The 23,759-nt window shown below is 42.1% G+C and overlaps 1 protein-coding gene across 2 annotated transcripts; it reads right to left on the bottom strand.

The window, feature by feature from the left end:
* Positions 1-1,588: 1,588 nt before the first annotated feature.
* On the bottom strand, positions 1,589-23,197 carry KAZALD1 (Kazal type serine peptidase inhibitor domain 1). Of its 2 annotated transcripts, none has more exons than XM_054982077.1 (5): positions 23,068-23,197; positions 14,696-15,311; positions 12,221-12,381; positions 9,643-9,790; positions 1,589-8,638 (listed from the first exon to the last, which is right to left on the bottom strand). In XM_054982077.1, the coding sequence occupies exons 2-5, from the start codon at positions 15,216-15,218 to the stop codon at positions 8,544-8,546; spliced, it is 927 nt and encodes a 308-aa protein (XP_054838052.1). In that variant the 5' UTR covers positions 15,219-15,311; positions 23,068-23,197; the 3' UTR covers positions 1,589-8,543. The 2 variants fall into 2 exon arrangements, with proteins under 2 accessions (XP_054838052.1, XP_054838053.1); XM_054982078.1 differs by lacking the exon at positions 23,068-23,197 and adding an exon at positions 22,894-22,930.
* Positions 23,198-23,759: the final 562 nt, after the last annotated feature.

Consider the following 23,759-nt stretch of genomic DNA (forward strand, 5'->3'; position numbering starts at 1 on the left):
CTGCTTGCGGATCAGGATTGCTAACCTATGTATAACAACAACAACATTTGATTTATATACCATCCTTCAGGACAACTTAACGTCCACTGTGAGGTGGTTGGGGCTGAGAGAGCTCTGAGAGAGCTGTGACTGACCCAAGATATGGTACACTCCGTTTTACATAGTGAGGAAACAATAACGCCAAGTTCTGTAGATGAGAAAATGAAAGAAGAAATAGTGTCTTTATTTTCCTCACTATTTTGCTGTACCACCAATTCTGAAATGTTAGACAATGAAATAGAAGAGGTATATATTGTGTAGTTTATTTGCCAAGTTATAACTGACTTTTATTTTATGCCCCTATTATTGCTTTGAAGCAATAAGTAGCATTCCCAGGCTCCAAGTGGGGGTAAAAAAGCAACTGATTTCCAGACTACATAGATCAGTTCCCCTGGAGAAAACGGCTGCTTTGAAGGGTACACTGTATGGCATTATACCTTACTCTGGTACCTTCCCTCCCCAAACCCCACCTTCCCCAAGATTTCACCCTCAAACCTCCAGAATTTTGTAGGCAGCCCTAGCAATTAAGGTATCTTTCCTTGGGCATGAGTCTCTTAAACAACACATGACCCATGGTTTGATCCAGCCAGTTAAAGGGCATTTCACTGATAACTTCCTAGCCATGTGGATCTTCTTCTGAATAATTTGAAGAGTGGCTTCCACTTGCTGTCATGAGTTCTAATAGAGACAAGAAAGGGCATCCTGAAACCCCCACTAGTAGTACGTGATCCCATTTTGGCTCATTCTGCTCTCACCAATCTATACTCTAATCCTCCTAGCTGGCTATATCCTAAGACAGGATGACAAAGGGTTAAATTAATTAAATTAATGTAAGAAAATCTAATCTTGGTTAATTGGCTGTTTTGCTATGTTGATACACTCCAGAAAGATCCTTGTGACCTGCCGAAAACTAGGAGCTCTTTCTGAATTTCCTTAATGGAGCATTTTTAACCGTGCAATGAAGCCACTCACTGTTAGCTTCCTTTTCCACCTTCAGGTCATGAGCTCCTTCTTCGGATGATGCTGTCTTTCCATGGGATAAAATTATTGTTTCCCCCCAAAGCTGATCTATATGTATAGTCATAAATCCATGTTTCTTGCTATGAGGTGGAGATTCCTGACTTCCTGACCTGTGTTTCTTCTTGGCAAAGTGTTGCATGGCTGGTCAAGTGATGAAATCCAGACCTCAGAGGGCTATGATGTATGAACTCTGCTTCCTATTTGTAAAGGCCGGAAGGTCCCCAGTTGTGCACATCCTAAAACAATCCTTTTTGTTTTCAAGTGGCTTGTCTAAAATCTGCACAGCATCATGATCTTAAAGTATCTCAGTGCTCATTTCTCTTTTTCTCCCCTGTTACGTTTATTGTGTTTAAATGCTAGAAATGAATAAAAGCTGTTAAAGGCTTGGTTTAGCTGGAACAAAGGTTCTCAGACATTGCCATAGCAGACTTCCCTAGGGCATGATTATAACTTTGCAAGCTTCTCTGAGTGTAACTAAAACAAAGCAAAGACAGGCAGATATTATGACAAGGTTTATTTTTGTCCAAAGCCCAAGAAAGGGGATTCAGAGAGAGAAGGAACAGCATTCCATGCTTCACTGCAAGCTTTATGGAGCATGATGGTAGAGGACCATAGCAAATCAGAATACAAGCGTTCTCCTTAAAGCCCCGCATTGATGGTCAGCACAAGCACATATTGATGGGAAGGAAGGGGAAAGAGTGGGGAACAGATGGCACCACTGACAGTGGAATCCTAAGAATACTTTCCTGGAAGTAAGCCTCATTGGATATATCGAGTAGGATTCTGAGTAGACCTGCAAGATTTGAGTCCAGTGGCACGTTATAGACCAGCAAGATTTTCAGAATGACTCTCAAAAGCTTACACTCTGAAAATCTTGTTGGTCTCTAAGATGCCACTGGACTTAAATCCTGCAGGTCTACTGCAGATCAACATGGCTACCCACCTAAACTATCCTCTGAGTAGAGCTGTTCAGGATTGCTCTGAAGTCTATGTCATTAAGAGCAACATGTCAAGAATAAATACAATAGCTGAAGTTTTCTTTTAATAGAATGATGGTAACTGTTCTCCTGCTCAGTTCTGCTGTCACACAGGAGCCTCGCTGAAAAATAAGTGGCAACTCTAACTGCAGCGATTGGTAGACAGTAGCAGCATGGTTGATGCAGGGCAGACCAGGCACAGCAGGGTTAATGGAAGCTTCTGAGCAGTGTCCCAGCAGGAGAGCCGAACCAGCATATTTTAAAGTAACAACAAATAACTTTAATTAACTTCTGTGGCAGTGACAGATTCTGAACAATTAACCTTAGGCCTGGTGCAGAGAAGGTTATTTTCTTCTTTTAATTTTTAAGTGGTGTTGAAACAAGGAAGAGTTGTGGCCCTTGAGATTCTCTCTGTGGTTAAAAAACAACAACAACCCGAAGCCAAGCAGCAGTCTTCTGCATCCCATATCCTATAACTCCCTAGATGATAGTTCACCAGTGGTGTGGAAGCTAGGAAAGGACTTCTGTTGTAGAACCGAAATCCACTTTCCATGTCTCAGCCATGGCCGAGGCTGAAAACACTAGAAAGGGAAGTAGAGATTGGGTAGCTTATCAATAGCAACTGATCCAGAAGCCAGGAAGGTTTCAGGTTCACTTGAAGTAGGACTGCTACTTCTGGCATTCCAGCAAAACAGAGGATAAATGAATGGGAGGGGATGTCTTCTGATATAGTCATGAAACCTAACAATGAAACATTCTTCTGGGGGGGGGGAGTACAGGCAAATTATACAAGCAATCCTAAATTAGAATATTGGGCTCCGTGGGCAGATGGACTACTTCTGACCTTGAAGCTGAAGCTTTTTAAAAATGGGTGCGCAATTGACCTAGACCTCGCACATGGAAGGGGCAGTATCATCCGTGCACTACATTTCAGTGTATGACACAATCAGCTCTTTTTCCTTCCAGTTCAATGGCACTGGTCTGTTTAGTACATTTTAATCCTGCATTTTCTCCAAGTTGGGTCCAGATTAAATTGGCTATTTCTACCAGTTTCCTCCTTCCTGCTTCAGACCTCCTTCACGCCGTTCCTCCCTCTGTCCCCCAGGAGCACCATTTCATGGAGATCAGTGGGCTGCAGTGGTGGGGAAGGAGAGGCAGGCAAGTTCCATTCTGCCACTGGAACATTTAGTCTGGATCCAGTCCATAATTTCACTAGTTTTGGTTTGTTCTTCACTCCATTTACCGTCCTGTTTGACTGGCACATTTAATTAACAGATAGCCCATTATAGTTTTTCCTTCCCCTCTCCCCCACGCCCCTGTGTGTGCATCTCTCAGGCAGATCAATAGGTTGGACAATGGCCTCGCTGGAAGGCAAGGTGATAAGTCATCACCGCAGCCAGTAGCAGCAAGCAATACTTAGGGCTGAGTTCAAATTCCTAACAGGCAATGCTTTCCCCTAAAAAACAGGAGGACCATACTTCCAAAAGAAGAGCTATATTTTATTCATGAATCCAAGAGGGGGGAGATTTTGTCTATCAGTTTTCATGGCATAATATCTTAACGTATCCCTGTGTTAAATTCTGATATTAAGAGAGAGAAATGTATAGCCATTTTTTAGCAGAGAAAAAAGTGGTTTTGACACAGAGTGCAAGAGGAAGAAGAGGGGCTCAGATGAGCATTCACCATCCCCCATTCCTCCCCCCCCCCCCAGCATTTCAGAATCTTCCAAAGGACAGGTTGGTGCTCCATGCAAATGAAGTTGCTGCTAGACCCTCCTAAATGTTCATAGGATAAAATAAACTAAGCATCACGAACTAATATTCATACGTTTGAATCCTCTTTTCTAATTTCCTGTTATGAGTTCTAATGTTGATAATTCCATGTCTGTTATGTACTTTTGAAGCTGCTATGTGTATTTCTAATTGAATCATGTAGTGTGGGCATATTCATTCACAAACGTATGCATTTCAGTCTAGTGATTTCTTGGGGACGGACCCCACAGTCATGTTCAATGCACAATGGGGCTGCACAGCTGCTTCAAAGCGACTATCTTTGATCAGGCACAGCTTTACTAAGTGGTGCCAGCCTAAAGATTTTTGGCACCCTAGGAAACAAATGACTTCACTTCCTCTTCTCATACTGCAGGGAAGCCACCACTTGCCCACCTCATCCCCCACCCCCTGGACTACAGTGAGACCAGAAGCCACCCCCCTCCTCGTGGGCCTTCTCACTCCCACCCCAAAAGAGGGGGAAAGGGAAGGAACAGACTCCCTGTGGGCCACCCATTTGGGTCAGGATCACCTCCTGGGGCAGAGCCCAATGCCAGAGGTGGGCAGGTAGGATGGTGACAGGACTGGCTGGCTCCTCTTCATCTCTGGTGCCTTAGCACTCCTAGTGCACAGGCCAACACTGCTGCTAAGGAGTAAATGAAAGAGAAACTTTTATAAATATAGTATGTACATAAAAGAGAATACTGCTTCAGAGGCAGTATATATTGGACATATAGCATATGTCCAATTGTATGGTATGTACCTTCAATAGTCTTTCTTATACATTTCATAATCTAAACTGGAGAGCAAGTTTGGTGTAATGGTTAAGAGCACGGGACTCCCCATTTTGTTATATTGGTATATTTCCAGCCTCAATCACTCCTTGGCCTTAGTACCAAACAAACCACTGTGTCTACCTGTGAAGATGCTAGTATACTGGCAAACAAAGGGGGAGAAGCAGTTGTACTTGGCCAGAGACATTAGGAGCAATGTGAGCCCAATTGCACTGCCAGTAGCTCAAGGGCTCACCTTGAGTGGAAAACAGACCCTGTATGCCTGGGGGAATGATCTAGCATACCACTATTCAGCATGCATGCAAGGGTACCTACCCCTGACAACTGGGAAATCCCAGCATATCTTTAGCAAACCTGTGAGAACTATTTCACACGTTCAAATCATCTTGATTGCCACAATAAACTTGCACATATGAATTCAGCATTTGTTTGCTATGACTGTTCATTTAAATTTAGTAGTAAAGATATAAGTTTTTGTGTTCTAGTTTTGTGATCTTGCAGAGTATATACAGTATTTGTGTCAGATGCTCTGAGATCCATTTATGAATTGAATAATTACTCCCAGATCTGAAAGCAATCCATTTGCAAGAACCAAAGCAGCCCATAAGGATTCTATCAGCCATATATTCTCTTCTCTTATTTGTAGTGTATCCTAGTTTGGCAACAGACTACCCACCCACCCATTCTTCTGAATGAGCTATGACTTTTTCCTAAAGGGGGCCCCTCAGAAACCATCATTTTGACTGAAAGTCAGTGTTGTGAAGGTTCAAGCTGACATGTATGAATCCTTTGGAATTCCTCCATGGTCTTTAATGAGATTTGAGATGGGCTTTCAAAACAATACACAGTTGGAAAAGATTTTTTTAAAACATCTTTTGGTCAGTAGATTTATCCACTGGCACAGAGTTTTTCTGGTTTTCCCTCTTGTGAGACAGCAGCAATGAACATGGACAAGAAAACTGTAATAAAATATAATGTAGTGCAGGACTGAGAGCTATGGGCAAAGTGAAGGGGAAAAGACTGGAGAGGTGGCATAAATGTGTACTAAAGAAATGTGTACTAAAAGCAGAAGAGCAACCCTGTTTGTTCAGAAAATTGGTCCATCTGGTAGCCAACAAGACATAAAGTCAGCAACTCCAGGTTGGAAAATTTCTGGAGATTTGGTGATGGAACTTGGAGATGGCATGGTTTGGGGAGTGGACGGATCACAGCAGGGTATAATGCCATAGAAGCCACTCTCCAAAACAGCCGTTTTCTCCAGGGGAACTGATCTCTGTCATCTGGAGATCAGTTGTAATTCTGGGAGATCTCCAGGCCTCACCTGGAGACTGGCAACCCTAACAAGATGCCTTCCTGAAAGTCTACATGCAGTGCCTGCAGGAAAAGGCCTCCCCCTTTTTCTGAGCCCCCACAATCATATCCAGAGGTTTACTGCCTATGAACATCATAGGTAATAGCCACAGGTAAATCTTTCCTTCAACCATGTGTCCAGTCCCCTTTTAAAGCCATTTAAGCCCTGACCTGGGGGCTTGGCTGCCAAGCAGGGTCAGCCCAGGTTTAGTACTTGGATGGGAAACCAGCAAGGAAGTTCAGGGTCACTATGAAGAGGCAAGCAATGGCAAACCACCTCAGTTCATCTCTTGCCTTTGAAAGCTATGAGATTGCTATAATCAGCCAAAATTTGGTGGCATTTTACATACATACACAATCTAGTAGCTGTCAACATGTGGCAGTGAATTCCACAATCTAATTACTAACTGTGCAAAACATTACTTCTTTTTGTCTACTGTTCCTCAATTTCACTGGATGCCCTCAAGGTCTAATATTTATTATCTGAGATAACAGATAGACTTGAAAGAAACTTTCACTAAACAGAGTGTCCAAAACAGAGTGACATCATTCCAGGATTGCCAAGCCCCTGGTCAGAGCAGGAATCCCCTGCCCTTCACTCCCATTGCCCACTGTCACTCCAAGAGGTGGAAGGGGATCTCTTCTTGGGAAACCCCAGAAGTAATGCAGGTAGCTCTAGGAATTTCCAGAAACTCTGTGGTTTCCCCCAGAAATGATACCATCATGCCTACAACACCACCACCCTACTATGTTCATGTCCCCAACCCTCCCACTGGCTGCCAGTCTCCATCTGGCAGCCCTACATCCTTCTGACCTCATTGCTTCAATGGAAGAAGGGTGTGACTTTGCTGCAACTGCACTGCTAGACTTTCAATTACTCTGTTACAGTGGACTCTTTCTGGCTTGCTTCATCTCCAAGCAGAGATTGGTTGAATCGTGTTCTTACTTGTACAGAGCCAAATAACCATGCTGCATTGCTATGTACCATTTTATCCTGTTATTGCTATCTCCAGTAAGGAAATGTATAAGAAATGGGCAGCCTATGAATTGCTAAATATGAGTGATGGTTCTGCTTAAAAGTGATCTGGGCTGGTGAAATCTATGAGTAGATGGAAGCAGGTCTGGTGGTAAACAGTTTCTAACATAGGACCACTGTTGCTCATCCACTGGGAGCCAAACTACATGATATGAATGACACATGAACGACACATGAACAGACTTACATGGGTCTCCCCATTGCTTTCCTGTACACTAGACAGCACAGCCAGACTGCACTTGATCCCGTGTCCATGCTGGCACGGATTTCTTCTGTGCTCCTCCAAGACACAGGAATGGCATCCCATCATGTACCACCAGTTTGAGCATGCTTAAACCATCCCCTGTACCCTATTGCCTTTCAGTGCTGAAAGAGGGAAGTGGAAGTAAAACAGAATCACCACTCTGCAACGGTGACTCGATGATATGGTCCATGGACACTCGCCAATGTAAACTGCTTTTTTGCTGACACATGTACAGAGCAGAGCCACAGACACGAGTTCATCGGGGGTAAAAGAGACATTGGAAGGTGAGGGAAAAAACCTAATCTGGCCACTTGCATAGACTCATGTAATTCATCTCGTCTAGTTTGGCTCTGGGTGGAGTGGAATCAAACTGAAAATCAGCCAAAAGAGTAATTCAGGTCATAGCTCTTGAATCTCTATGAGAAAGATGGTCTGTAAATAAATTAATTAGCAAAGCTAGTTCTGGAGTCTGGAAGGAATAGAGAAAGGTAGACAGAGGGAAGTGGAATGTGGAGAGCCAACGAAACAAATGAAGGCATGTATTCAGAGAAGGCAGGAACTTCTTAGCTGGGGAAGGTGGAGCCCACACAGGAAGCCTATAGAACAGCAGATAGGAGGAGTTTGGCTAAGATGGATCAGTTGCCTCAGGATACTTATACATATCTTAGCCGTTCCAGAAGCAGCTCACTGCAAGCCTATCCATGTTGCCAATAGTCCAGGGGCAGTTCTCTGGAAGTCTTGAAGAGTTCTCTAAACTAAGTCACATCCACAGAAGCAACTGATGCTGGTTCTAGCCCCATGGAAACAGTAAAATATATTAAACCTAGGCATGCCCATTTAGCTTTAGAGTTTTCATAAAGAAGTTGCTGCCAGTTAAACTCATCACATGTGAAATCTGCCTTCAGGCTTTGAGAAGAAAGAGCTTGTTTTGAAAAGTTTAGACAGTAGTGGCAACAGACAGAAATGCATCCAAACTTGCTAGTGTTTTTCTGGGAAAAGTTTACAATGTTAGTTACATTCCACCTTTTAATGCCCATTTGCTCTAGGATGAGGTCAATGCAACAGCCCTTGCAATGCTGCCATTTGTTTCTCCACCAGAGGTGGCGTTGAGTTATTGTATATCTACCTATCCCACCCAAAATGAGCTCGTTTATGAACTGTTCTCAGATTAACTGTAGCCGGCTTCTTTGAATCAGCACAAAGGTTCAATACCGCTTATTCTGGAGGTCTGGGACTGCAGTAAGGTAGGAAGCAAAAGCTTAAATGAGAAAGAAGTGTGCCAATGTTCCTGCATTCTCCTCCACATATGCGCCATCAGTAATAGTCATAGGACTCATCACTTTCGAAGTCATCATCCCGTCTCAGGTTGGGCATCTTGGGCAAGACCAGTTCAGTCAAGTTTAGCTGATCTGAAAGCATAGGCAAGGGATTAGTCCTTGTAAAGAGTTTGTGACCTTCACCATCTACTATACCTCATTGGAGACATTTGGCCAGGATCATTAGTTTTCTGTCACAGCAACACACAATCAGTTGTGGTAAGCAGACAGGTAACTTGCCTTTAACAATTAGCTGGGAGTCTTTAGTGAATTAATATTTTAATGTCTGTTTTTAAACTGAATCAATAAATTGACTAAACACAAACGCCCCAAACATTAATATCTGACAAATCATGTTAATTGTATTGGACTTGGTAAGATATTTTTAAAAAATAAATACTGAAAAAAGGACATCATAGTCCACTGGACAGAAAGCAGGATTTGGACCTGGAAAACATCCATCATGGGATTGCTGAAAACTGGGTACAGGAGGAATTGTCCATGATATGAGGTTGCTGCTGAAAGTGGCAGCACTTGTTGGGTAACATCACCACTCTATAGCAGGTTGTTCAAGTTACTTTATATCCTGACCATCATTACACTGATTATTTCCTTATCCCTGCTCCATAAGAATGGCTAGTTCAATAGAATCAGGGAACTTTTGGGTGACAGCGCCATGTTTTGCTGTGGCTGTGTGGCTGTGACCTAAGCAGGTAAGACTGGGAAAAAAAACTGTTCCCTCTAGAAAGCATGATTTGACACTTCAAAAACCATAAGATTTTACTGAGCACAAGAGGTCAAATCTTCCATGGATTTAATGAGTAGTTACGGGTCAATTGTTTGATTGGTTCAGTTCAGTAGAAATGCAATTCTTTATATTGGGTACATGAAACCATAACTGAGCAACATTGATAGCAACAGCACCTGGAATCAGGCACTTCAAAAGAGGCATAGGCAGGGAAAATTGCCTGGTGCCTAAGAGTATGGAGAAAGAGTGCCTGGGGAGAGATGGCCCAACAAGCCAGAATATCTGTAGCCGGCTTCTTTGAATCAGCACAATGGATTTGTTTCTATGCAAATCAAAAAAGTTCACTTACCTGGAGTGAGAACCATGAGGTTGGCAAGAGCTGCTACTTGCCCAACCTTGTTTCTTGCATAGCAGCGGTAGGTTCCTTCATCTGTCACCCGCACAGCTTGGATCTGGAGCCAACTGGTCACTTCATATTTCTGAGGGCCTCCCCTAAACTAAAAGGAATTTAAATTTCAGCAAGCTAGCAGCTAATTACAAAAATTAATTTAAAAATCTTACATGAAAGTAGGTGGCTTGCACTGCCAGCCTAAGCAAAGTTACCTGTTTATAAGCTCATGGACTACTTACTTTGTGCAAGAAATTAGAACTCAGAAGCCATGCTAGCGCTTTGACTGAGTAGGAGGAAGCATTGCTCAAAGTGATATTTTATTTTGGACTAACAATAGTGTAGATTTCCATGCAATAATTGAACACACTTTGAGTCCTTGCTCAGTCAGTCACCGTTGCTGATGTGGTGAAGCCACACAGCCTTGACACAATTTACCTCCGAAGTTTACTGGTTATTTGTATGAATGTAAATACATCTCTGCATGTGAAAACAATCCGCCTTGACACAATCTACATCCAAAGTTTACTGATTATTACATTTGTCATCTCTGAATGTGAATATATTTGTCCATCTCTGAATGTGAATCTGTTTTCCTTCAGCTTTCTTTTCCTATGAACTCAGAACACTCAAATGCATCCAAAAATAATGTTACTTAATCAATGGGCAGGAATACATGAAGCACAGCAAAATATTTATTTTTTATTTTAAAAAACTGCTTTAAAATAACAAAGCAGGATTGAAACCATTTACAAATTCTGTAATACTTTTGGCAGGTCAGAACATTTGAAGAAAAGAGAAAAAGGGATCTGTGTAGTGAAGTGGCCAGAGACTGACATAACTAAGTAGTCAAGGAGCTATCTATGAGATACTTTTTATTGCTTCAGCTCAATCCAGTATCCCCTCTGATCTTTTAGAAGATGTAGTTTCCTAGTCACATTTTACAACACAAGGCATAGAAACTTTTAAAAATTGAAATGTACGTTTCTCTGGCATCTTTATAAAATTCCACACTATAAAGTTAAATTCTGGAATTTGCCTGCACAACCTTGCCAACCTTGTTCCATAAGGAATTAAGCAGTTTTCCAGATATGTTGGTGATAAACTAACCTTTAACTACAGTTGCTCAAATGAAACTGATGGACTAACAGTGCAATCCGGAGTGACTCCAGTCTAAGCCCATTTAGACTGGAGACACTCTGCTCAGGGCTGTAAATTGGTTTCCCCAGGCAATCACGTGATTCAGCAATACATTAGAGCCTGTCCAACTAACTGCTTAATATCCTCCTAGAAGAGATTTCCTATGCCATATATTCTCCAGCATTTCATCCAAACAATTTTTAATTAATTAATTCAGTGAAGTTTCTCTGTGGAGAGAATTCCATTGTTTTAATTTTTCCCTTTAGAAAAGCTACTCCTGGTGCCAGCTTTTATTTCTTTATTTTCATCCCCTGCATCTGCTTCCTTGGGCCAGCTTCAATGGACTTGTGGAATCTGTTGTCAAAGGGTAGGGCAACAAAGTGCCATTAAGTAAAACAACTGGCATTCTTCCTAGAGGGAAGAGGCTGTTACAAAAGTACACGACTCCCCAATCTGCTGCCCATATCTTACCCATAACAAGGAGCTCTTCCCAAACTCTTAAACTGGCAGTGACATATAGTGTTGCCCCACCCAAACACTCCATATAATGATACAACTATGTAGTTTCTATAAAAGCTTCCCAGGATTTCCTTACACACCCTCTAAATACAAGGGTAGGACTGTGGTTGCCCTGCAGGATCTCATGTTCTATTTTAGGCAAACTCTCCAAAGCCTGTTAACTCTTCTGAAGATAACTTGAAGCCTTCTGTCTTAAGGTATATCCAGTATTCACAACAGCAGTTGTGAATTACATCTTACAAAGGCAGGCAATAGTATGAGTATATAATTGAACTTCACAAAGGAAAATAAAAATCACAGAAGGATTCTCTTGTCTTCTCAGCAGCAATAAAAGACCCTCTGAAGAACAAGGAGATACAGAAGGTCATCAGGATGAACAGATTAATTTTTACTTATTAAGCAGACACTCAGACTGCAAAGGCACCTGTGCAAGCAGGCAAGCATCCCCCAATTCCAAGGCTTGTGCAAGAAGAAAAGGATGGCTAGATGAGGCAACAGCTGAATTAGAGGTGTATTAGGACTGCCAAGAACTGGATAATGTGGGTTTTGTAATAACAACAACAACAACAACATTTGATTTACATACTACCCCTCAGGACAATTTAACACCCACTCAGAGTGGTTTACAGGGTATGTTATTATTATCCCCACAACAATCACCCTGTGAGATTGGTGGGGCTGAGAGAGCTCTGGAGAGCTGGGACTGACCTATGGTCACCCAGCTGGCTTCATGTGGAGGAGTGGGGAATCAAACCTGACTCTCCAGATTAGAGTCCTGCCTGCCACTCTTAACCATTATGCCAAACTGGCTCTCTCTGTAGAAACAAGCGTAATGTTTTTTAAAAAACAACCCACCATATATTGAGATCTTGTGGCTCACCTGAACAGAGATATGGGGGTCATCTCCAGGAAGCAGCATATCCAGCCCTTCCTTCCTCCATTCAATGGATGCCATGGGATAGGCAAAGACCTCACAGCCAAAGATCACATCTTGCCCAGTGATGTTCCAAATGTCATAAGGAGGAGATATGATATGGGGCTCTGGGAAAGTCCAAAAAAAGATTTTAGCAGAAAGAAATAATCTCACTTGTGCTTATATATCATGTTTTTGCACAAGGCTGTATAGATGCATTCTCCCAATTTGGTATAGCCAAGGTCTCATTTACAGCATTCCCTCTCACAGGGAGTTATTTAGCACAGTACAGTACAGTGCAACTGTTGTACTGTGTTCGCTATTTCCATATAGTAGAAATTGCCAGACCCTTTATGATGGAGCTGAATAGTCCTCTTTTGCCATGCCCACCCGCAGCTGTTAGTCGACAATGTGTTTACATCACAGCACATCTGTGAACCAGAGCTCTTGGCCCCTAAACGGTGGTCCGGTGCTTTGTCGCAGCCGTTTAAATGAAGTGCTTCCCAGGGATGTTGTTGCCTCCCTGTTGCTGGGGAAACATGACATCCTTGTGGCAGCTGCTAATCAGTCTGTTTATTGTCAGATGCTGTATCCTAGGCTGCTTTCCCTCCTGTTTTGTAATGTTATGTAGAGGGTTTTCTAAATGCTGTAGTAATGTGAGGCCAAATAGTATTAATATATTCATTTTCCTCTAATGCCCCATCCTTCTCCGCTCTATATCAAATCTCCAACACCTTTGATTTCTTCCACCACCCTTGTTGATCTATTGGAACCTGATTCTGCATTGAGCCATGTTTTTAAAAGCTATTTTAAGCCAAATGCCTTTCTTTTTAGGATCATACTAGACATTTCTCTAAAGAGCTATCACCTGTCTAGTTCCATATTTCCTCTCCCTGATATCTTATAGTTCATCTGGTGTCTAATGACACAACATCCCATGTTTCCCTGCCCCCATTCCACATTGTTAGCTGTTGTGAACAGAGATGAGAGGGCAGAAGGAAATGAGAGATGTTGCATCATTAAGCAAGTTGCAGGAGATGTTTCAGGAAAGAGGCTGTTGTTCTGGCAGCAGATGCATAATTACAGAAATGTCTAATTTGGCCTTCAGAGGCCAAGCTCTGACACACTATGAACACTTTGAAACAGATTAGGACAGGGCTCCTAGTATGGAAACGATAGCACCAATGATCAGAAACTGTGTTCCGGTGTAGCCAGCTGAGACCACAAATGTTGACAGAAGAATAAACAATGCAAGTTAATGTATTGTTCAATGCCCAATTGTGGTTGTAAAATCCTGGATTTTGCTTTTTTAGTGACTTATAGCAAGGGAGTAGTACAATACAGGAGAAGTATACATGCTGTATTATTATGGCAAAATGGTATGTAATAGGGAAATAAACGGAAAAGGGGAGCTGGAGAAAAGATGAAGGATTTTAAGGATTGCCATTAATGGTCATGGAGTTGAAAGCATGCTAAACTCCATAAGACTTAGTTCCACAAACTAATTTGTGGAAACAAGACCTCATCATTGGAATCCATAGTTGGATTACATTCAATAACTACTGCTGTAGTTACACTTTTTTTTTCTTTACTAATCCTAAGGGCATATCTACTCATATGCCACTGTAAATAACAGCTACCCTGGCTTGCTTCTTGACTGTTGCCACTTTAGCTTAATAGGATCAGTTCCAAATTAGACCAATATCAGCTAGCCACATAAGAAGCTTTCAGTGGTTTACAATGTTTTTTGGTGCCTCTACCAAAAGATCTTGACTATATTGTCTCCTTTGAATAAAAGTGCATTTACATCTCTTCTCTCTCTCTTGACTACAACATTCCAGGATGCTGTTGTCTACTAAAATGTGCCTGTGATCTGTCTAATGGTGGCCACTGGCTAGTATGAAAGAAATACATCTTTGAAAAATCCAAAATATTATGTTCACTTAAAAGATTCTCCTGCCTGTACACCCCCCACCCCCCGCTAACAGCTAGCAGTGCTTTGTGCAGTTTTTCTATTTACAGTTTATTCAGCTACATATTGATACATCGGTAAATGTAGCTATTCCATTGCACTTTGAGTTTATTACATGCAGTTAACAATTTACACCTAGAACAAATTTGATACAAAGTATCAAATGCTTTCTGATACAAAGTATCAAATGCTTTCTGCAAATGCTCAGCCAATTCCCCATGTTTAAGACATTAGACTATAATCTTTGTCTTCATAGTGTTCCATAGAAATTAATTACTCAAATCAATTGAGTATTGTATACATTCTTCATTTCTACTACCATGTTTATTATAACAGGTTTACTGTTGTTCTTGGATTTGAGATGGGATGGGGCTAATTTTCTCAGGATTTTCCATACTCTTTCCCCCCCATAAACATCATAGCTCGGCATTTCATGCAGAAATTAGAAGGAAGCCTTTGGTGTACCATACCTGACTCACAAGGCCCCTCATGGGCCATGGTGAGATCAGCCCATGGATGGGAGTTTCGCATCTCTTGGAACTTGCAGATCTGGGCATAGGTTTTGCTGTCGGAGCCACAGATAGCCTGGCTAGATAAGCAAGTACATTGGGGCTCAGGCACTTCACCATGTTGTAGGTCCCCGGCATCAAGGCGGCACTCTAAGTGATCACCACACTTTCCATAGAAGTGGTTGGTATTGTCCAAGTCACAGATCTGTCCCTCCAGATTGGCACACTCCCAACAGCAGTCGCAGGCATCTCTTACTACCCCAGCCAGGCAGCCACGTGGTGTGGGACATTCTTCCAACCTACATTCCACACAGCTCTCCCCTTCCTCCAAGAGCCTCTGCCAGCCACGTTGCAAATATTCTGGAGCAGTGGGCAATGCCCAGCTGAGAATGTCACAGTACAAGAAAAGCAACAGAAAGGTGACCTGTGAGGAGGCTGAGTTAGTAGAATGAGACATTCTCACAATCTCTCTGGAAACTGGCATTCATTCGTCACCCTTATTCTTAACTATCCCTGGACTCTGAGGATAGTAAATTCTACTTCCTCCTTTTCTTCAAAGCAACAAAGCCATCAGTTCCTATAAAAAAGGAAATGAAATTCAGAAAAGACTGATGTAATTGAATCCAATCTCTGAGTGAAACCCTGGCATACATTTCCCTGATGCCTATGGATGACAATAAAACTGAGGAATGGCTGTGGAACAGTGACAGGGAACATGATTTGCACAAAGACAATCACTCGTTTCAATCACTCGCATCTCTAGTAGTAAATATTGGTTTTACCACTCACATAAAGGTCTGAGACACTAGAAAGCCATGGTCAGTCAGCATAGGCAGTACCAAGCTTCACAGATCAATGGTCTGACTCAGTATAAAGTGTGACCACCCTCTTTCTGAACAAGAATGAGAGGGTGCTGTACTTGTAAATTTAACTGAAATGTCACCGACGTAGCCACATTTTTGTCTTGGCATAGATGGGATTACATTATCCTATCACACTAGCTGTTTGAAGTACGATGCTATGGACCAAAAAAGATACCTTTGTCCCCTTTGGATTGTGTCTTGATTGGCATCATAAGAATTTGAACCACTCTGCAGCTTCCTGTCTAAAAATGTCCGATTTTTTCTTGTGAAGTGTTACTGATGGCATTCACTGGGTTCTGCTGGATGTTCTGTCTCAGGGTCTAGGTTAGTGGCTGCCAGTGATAGGACCTCTTCAGCAGCAGCCCTTAGATTGCCATTGTCTTGCCAAAGAAGTCCATCTAGTAGTACCCTCTGATCTGTCTTTCAGGAAATAAACTAACAGGTTCCTCTACCACACGCCTGGAGGGAGCCGAAGGTGGAGTATTTTATACTATCATGGGTATTTTTAAAAAATCTTGTTGCTCTGCTTATTTAGAGTATTGTATACCCTGCCTTTGTCCTAACACCCAAGTTGGGTAACAACAACATATGCAGTACAAAAATAATCTACTAAAGTCATTAAAACACAGAATTAAGAAGATAACTCAGAGCTTGCATCTATAACCTTTAAGATGCCCCATAGCCTCTCTTAAATACTTTAATTTTACAGCTTTGTCAAGGGCCCCCAAGGGTAGGCGTATGCCTTGTCTCCTGTGGGAGGCTGTTCCACAGCCTGGGGCAGCAATAGAAAAGGCCTGGGCCTTATCTCATAGTAGATCATATTCTCAAGAGAGAGAGAACTGCTAGGAGAGCTTGTTTTGAGACCATGCTACAATTTTATCCTGGGTTGGATTTAACTGATCATGTTATTTGTGTTTTTATACATTCTTAACAGCCTTGAGCACATTTTTAATGAAAAAATGTAGAGCATAAATGACCTGCATACATTAGCTTGGATCCTACAAAAGAATTTCATTCATAGAATGATAGTCTCTATCATAGATCATGCTTTCTTTTCCAATAAAATGTCAGTTTGTGCAACAGCTCACTGAAAACCACGGATCTTGCACAAACTGAAGTTTAGCAGAAGCACAGTACAGGCTATCTAGGATGCATGGAACTCATTTATAGAGTTGCCAGCCTCCAGGTAGAGCCTGGATTTTCCTGGAATTGCAACTGATCTCCAGACTGTGTTGATCAGTTCCCTTGGAGAATATGGCATCTTCAGAGAGTGGGCTAAATGGCATCACATTCCTGCTGAGCTCCCTCCTCTCCCCAGACACCCCAGGCTCCACTCCCAAATATCCAAGAATCTCTCAACCTGGAGTTGGCAACCATATATAGTATCAAATCTGAAGGAGAAACATTTAAAGGAGATGCTAGAGGATTCAGTGGCAGAACACTTTGCACTTAGATGATCTCAGGTTAAGACCCTGGCCTCCACAGCTGAAAAAACCAGGCAGCTGGTAATGCGACTCTAGAGAGCCTAAGACCTAGAGTGTCACTGCCAGTCAAGTAGGAAATACTAATCTTAACAGACCAATAGTCTGACTCAGCATAAGGCTTTTTCATGAGAGTATATACTCTAGTACACCTTAATGTGGTGGTGGGGGAGGGGGGGCTGAGTGTGTCAGTGATGCTGAAACCAACACCATCAGGAGCTCAGGCTTGGTCAAGAGTCTAAACTCCTGGAAGGGTCAATCAAGGCAGAATGGTCAAAGCTGAGACACCAGACTAAGATGCATCCACCACCTTCAAAAATCAATGCTAGGAAAAGTGGAAGGCAGTAGGAAAAGAGGAAGACCTAAAACGAGATGGCTTGACTCAATAAAAGAAGCCACATCCTCCAGTTTGCAGGATCTGAGCAAATCTGTTGATGATAGGACGTTTCGGGTCACCATAGGTCAGAGGTTACTTGACGGCACATAACACACACACACATTCTGTAGAAGATCTTGAATGGTGGGACTTTTTGAAGTCCATTTGTAGTATTTTGCTATGTTTGGACCATGTAGGCAATTAGTGATCCTACTACCACAGTAATTTCTTTCTACTCACATGAGAGGCATAAATGTATACCTCTTTGTTTCGCTTTCTGTAAACTAATTTACAGATAATTAATGCGTTCTGAAAACTAACCAAGATCTGCTTTCATATGAGGTAACGTTTTCAGTGCTCTTGCAAATATGTAATCTGTTTTAATTGGAATAGAAACAAACTGAAATACAAATATGTAAAAGATATGTAATAAAAACAATATTTCAAACATTTTCAAAATGTGATTTATATATTCAAAAATATATTTGGGAAGCCACTTCCTGAAGCATGATGCTCATCTCCTATTTTCTATTTTTTAAAATTTATTTATGTCATTTATAGCCTGCCTTTCTCACTGAGATTCAGGACAGATTACACAGTGTGAGTCAGTACAGTCAATATCAAAACATTTCAATAAAACACATAATGGGTCTATACATGCAACTTTGCAAAGATTTTTAAAACTCATAGAAATCTAATACAGAGCTGAAGAAATACTGAAACAGATCATGAGCAATTCTACAACTGACATATTAAACACAGGAACTACCCAGTAGGATCATACCTATAGTAGTGAAGTCTATGGTCCATTCATATCTATAGCAATGGTAGTAAAGTCTGTGGTCCCTCCTTATCCCTTTACCAATGGATCTCTATGAGACCACTTCCTTACAGTACTGCTCTTCTATCTGACTAAAAAGCCCTCTTGATTAATTAAGTTTTGCATTCTTTGCAGAAGGCCAGGAGAGTGGAAGCATTCCTAATCTCCTCAGGCAGACCATTCCATAAAGTGGCGGCCACCTCCAAATTACACGTGTATGGGCAGCTGTTGATTCCTATGGCACCTTGGATTAAAATGTCCATCGTCCACCAGGGTTGCCTCATTACCTCACAAGGGAATGACATTCCTTCAAGGTAGAAAGAAGAGACATTACGTTTGCTATTGTTTGAGCCAAAGCCAATAAGCCATACCATACAACATCACACAAAGCCATGGTTTTGTGTAAGTTTGCATGGAGCAAGGGTTTGAGTACTGGATTAGGATCTGGGAGACCCATTTTCAGCTCCCACCTCTGCCATGGAAACTGTCCTGGTTATCTTGCGTCCGTCATGCTCTCTCAGCCTCACCTCTCAGTGTTGCTGTAAGGATAAAAAGAAAACTACATACTCTGCATAGGAGGAAGAGCAGACCAAAGCTCTAATAAATATCAATGATGATTGATGGCATTGTCTAAACACAAAACACTCCACTAAGTATGTATGTCAATTGTTAAATCTTATTTGAAACCATGGTCTAAAGTTCAACCACAGATATTTTTCACTGTGGTTTGTGTGTGATGTAAAAGTGGAGCCCACCAGTCTTATACCCTGGAGCTACCCCCACCTTGGCATGGGTGAACCTCTGCAGGGGAAAAAAGCAAAGGTAATAAAATGAGCATTTGTTGAGGCCACCCAGCCCTTAAAGGATCATCTGCAAGCTAAATCCTGATTTTGCAAACTGATCACAGTAAAATTAAGCCATGGTCTAAAGTAATATCTGACCTGAGCCAATGACTTGAATGCATTATGTAATGTTACCTGGCAAAGATGTTACTGCGATGACCAGTTTATTTGAGGACTTGAAGTGGGAGAGTATAAACAGATTGATTTGATTATGTTTTGGTTTGTTACTTGTCTTCTCAGCTCAAACACAATGCATTGCAGTTTTCCTGTTTACAGTTTGTTTATCCAGCTACATATTTTGTTACATCATTAAATATAGCTATTCCATTGCAGTTTGAGTTCATTTATAATTTGCAATTAATTACTCATGCTGTCAACTTGGGCCTAAAACAAAGTGGAGTATTAGCTTTCAGCAAATGCTGTCAGTTCAGCAGCTTCAGCTAAAGGAGAGCAGAGGAGACTCATGTAAGAGATTAAAAGGCAAATGATGGAACAGTACAATCCTAAGAAGAGTTACTCCAGTCTAAGTACATTGACTTCGATGGGGTTAGACTGGAGTATCTCTCTTTAGGATTGCACTGTAAAAGAATCAAAGAGACATGTATACCATATTTGTAATAGCTCAAGCATAAGCATAAGGGAGGAAATCCAAAAGCCCAGCCTACAGTACAGCCTTGACCTGGGACACGCTAGAATTGGTTTCTCTCCTCCCCAAATCCTGCCATCCCCAGGCTCTACCCCCAAACCTCTGGGGATTTCCCAATCCAGAATTGGGAATCCTAGACAATGTTGATCAGATGCAGTAAGCTCATCCAACAGGGGCCAGGAGCTGGCCTATCTCTCAGCCAAAGAGGAAGGGGAGTGTAAGTCTACTCTAGCTAGCACTATCTTATGTTGGTTTTCTCTAGTGAATCCTGTTAACTTTCATTTTTGCTGTAAGATACTTCTGAACTATCTGCGTACATGAGAATGATATATAAACGGCACAACCATTAACAGAGTCTGCCCATCTGCAAGTTTACCCTCAACTCATGTTTCCCTCACTGTGCTTTCTATACAAGTCATGTGACCAGATGCAAAGAAAGATCAGATTTTGAACAGTGAATTTGACGGCAGCTTCTCTCAGCCTTGCATAGCACACCATGCCAGCCCAAGTTCTTTCCTCTGTGTGCCTTCTGAAGGTAAAAGAGCCACGTCTTCTTTGTTTCTAGTATTCCCATCTAGAACAGTTTACGGTGCTGGTGTGCAAGAGCCTAAAAAATTCCTAGCAGCAATGTTGGTAATGCCAGAAACTGGAACAATAGATACTTAAAATCTGAGCAAAAAGGATTATGTGGGTACTGAAGGACCATATGGAAGCTCTCCATGGATGTAATTTAAGACTTCTTCTTGGAAGACAAACTAGGAAGGGCTAAATTTTGAGTGCTGTGCCCAGAGCAAGAGTAATTACACATGCAAGTTTCCATCACTTCAGATCATTCATGACCTTTCCACGAAGATTTTAGCATAGAAAAATATAATAACCAGCAGGTGGCTATGGAATGTTTTGGTTACAACCCAGGAACCCACGTCCTTTGTTTAACCCACTGGGTTTTTTTCCCTCTGCCGTAAGACACTGAATTTTAAATTCCTCAGGCTTGTTTTTCAATTATATTGCATAGGCTTCCTTTAGAACAAAGACTAAGAGGTCCAAGAGGGAACAGTCATGCTGGGTGCTATGTTATTCTTGTCCATGAACTTTTTTTCTAGGTTAGTTCATTCAAATTCTAAAGGGCTGTTTGACTTTGTCCATGTGGCTGCTGTCAGGACAGGGACATCTGTTGTATTGTATCAGATACCGAACAGTAGTTCTCAAAATAACAGCCCTTGGAAATTTTATCTCAACTGCAGCATATAAGGATCGTGAAGGTATCTCGTTCCCTCCCTCCGAAATATTGTCTTCAGTTTCTAATCCCCCCACCCCCGCCCACCCTGCAATTCCTTACCAGAATGGACACCTAATGGCAGAGAGTTTCATTTTAATTCACTTTTCCCATAGAAACACTAGATAGATTGACTGGCCTCATCACTATAAAGGATTCGCTAGTCACTCTAAGGATAGGATTTGTCTCTTCCTCAACATGAGGCTTAGCTTCTCCAGCAATCACACTCATTGCTTTCCATCAAGGCAGTATTCCTAGTGCTTGCTGTAGCACATTGTCCACTAGACTGTCTGAAGTAGGGGGCTGTGTGACTCACAAAAGCTCGTATTGACATAAATGTTGTTAGATTATAAGGTGCCACTGGACTTTTGTTTTACATGACAGACTAACATGGCTACCCCCTGTATAATCCTTTTTATGTCAGAGGTTGGACTAGATTGCTTTTCAGCCCCTGGAAATCTGTGATATGGCTTCGTTTTTCTTTTCTCAGAGCCCCCCCTCCCCCAAATCACCACCTTTCTCCTACTTGCCTTCTATGCTAATGTCTTTTTTGTGTCTCTTTCCTCTAGAAGTTGGATACAAGAACTCGAGAGTCCCAGCACCTCTCCCTGTTCTGCCCTGCTAGACAACATTTTTTCACAGTGAAACAGAAAAGGCCAGTTCCTCTGGGCTACTGTACTTCGTTGACAAACTTCCCAGGCCGGGGTGTAGAAGAGCTCAGCATTTCAGTTTCTCTTTGTGATACCCTCATTAAACTTCTCTGCCCACCTAGAATAGTGGGTAAAATCTAAGAAACGCACAGTGGAGTATCGTTTGCCAATAATACAGAGTTAGATGCAAGCAATATAGAAAGAATTCCATTGGGTTCAAACCAAGCTAATCCATACCAGAAGGCCTTGACTTGTTTTATGAAAAACACACTCCCCGCAACCCCTGGGCATTAAGGGCCATCTTGTGACAGATGAACCTCCCGAGAATTGTTCTCCTTTACCCCTACCCCTTCCTAACCACAGAAATGTACATTGCATGCCAGAACTTTAGTTGGATAAGCATGTTAATAATAGTGACTATTGCTAAGCTGGAAACAAGCCCAGCAAAATGATCAGTGTTGGAACTCAAGTGATGATACTACAGGATTTCATCTAACACCCTGCTCAGAAAAGGAGACAGAGAGAGTGTTTGATCTCTGGAATATTTGCTGCCAAGTTAAATCACAGAATCAATCTAAATGTAGATTGGAATTGAGGGAGGCAGACCCTCAGATATACTGATCAACATTATTCTCACCACACTACTTTGTAACTTTGCTAGGCTTTGGCTACAGCACTCCCGGTTTTAGGGAAATTTGCTAGTGGTGTTCTGGATGAATGGATGTAGTGTCAGAAACCCTAGAGACACAGGGTGACCAGGGACCTCAGAGGCCAACAGCCTGGCCCTGCAGACAGCATTTCCTGGAGTTGTCCCAGTGTGGTGTAGTGATTAGTATGTTCAGCCATGAAATTCACTGGGTGACGCTGGGCTTGGCTCAGCCTAACCTACCTCATGGTTTTGCTATAAGAACAAAAGGAGGATTCAGGCACCTTGGAAGAAGACAGAGTGAAAGGTACTAAACATACATTTATTCATTTTTTTAAAAAGATGGTTAAGTATTTGTCTGCCCATACTTTCATCTGATTCTGGAGAAATTCTGTTTTTCCAAAATCTCTCTTCAAAAATTTAAGGACACACCCAGGAATTCAACTGTTGGTCTGGAATATGCACAGCTTTGGGGGGGGGGAGTGGGAAGCACCAGAATTTAGATGTCATCATGCATGCAACCCACCCACCCCCCAATGGAGTTACCAGGTGCAATTACCTTAATGATATTGTTGGCTTAAACTGCTATCATTTCAGAAAACCATTTGTATGGCTGTCCAGCTCCTTAGCAGAAGTGCAGAAGGTGTTGCAGCACCAAGATATCTCCTAGTTTTAGTATTTTGATTTAGAAACTCTCTTCTCTATGGTTTGATGCCCTGTTGGAAGGACCTACCTCATCTCATACTTAGCAGAGCCTCTGGCTGCTTTGAGGTCCTGTTGTTCAGTTTGGATGTCCTCTTGAGTAGCTCCTTCAGCCGGGTTACGCTGGATGATTTTCCCCTTCTCCAGTAGGTTTGTCTGCATCTCTGCTTGCAGTGGGGACCAGTGATGTCACAATGAAATGCGATCTCTTATACCAGCCCTCTCCACTCTTCCCCCTGCCCGCCAAAGTATGCCCGATCAGCCACTAAACTTGTTTTCATGCTGAATGGCCACAAGTGAAGCCCAGCAGCAGCCTCCCGCTCCGTTGCTCCATTAAGAAACCACAGATGTAACCAGACACCTTTCTTATTGCTTGCCTAGAAAGCAGCCTCTGGGCAGGAAAACCATTTTTGACTGTAAGTATGAAACGGAACACAGAAATGGAATGGAATATGTCTGGCAGGCAGCTTGGGGGTCACGTGAAGAAATGGAAGCCAAGTTGTTTCAAAAAGCTAGAAAGGATAAGGAAAAGATAAAGCAAAGTATGAGTTGCTGAGATATCCACAACTGGATCGTCTGCCTTGTTTGTAACTATTCAAAGCAGCCATGGGAAGGGAGGCTGAATTGGGTTGGGGAAGCAGCAACATCGGCGAGGGGATGTTTAACTCATGGGGAAATGTCCAGGTGTTATGCCTCAATACCAGCCTGTTTTTAGATGTATGT

Source organism: Eublepharis macularius, chromosome 6, assembly GCF_028583425.1.
Source record: "Eublepharis macularius isolate TG4126 chromosome 6, MPM_Emac_v1.0, whole genome shotgun sequence".
Classification (NCBI taxonomy): domain Eukaryota; kingdom Metazoa; phylum Chordata; class Lepidosauria; order Squamata; family Eublepharidae; genus Eublepharis; species Eublepharis macularius.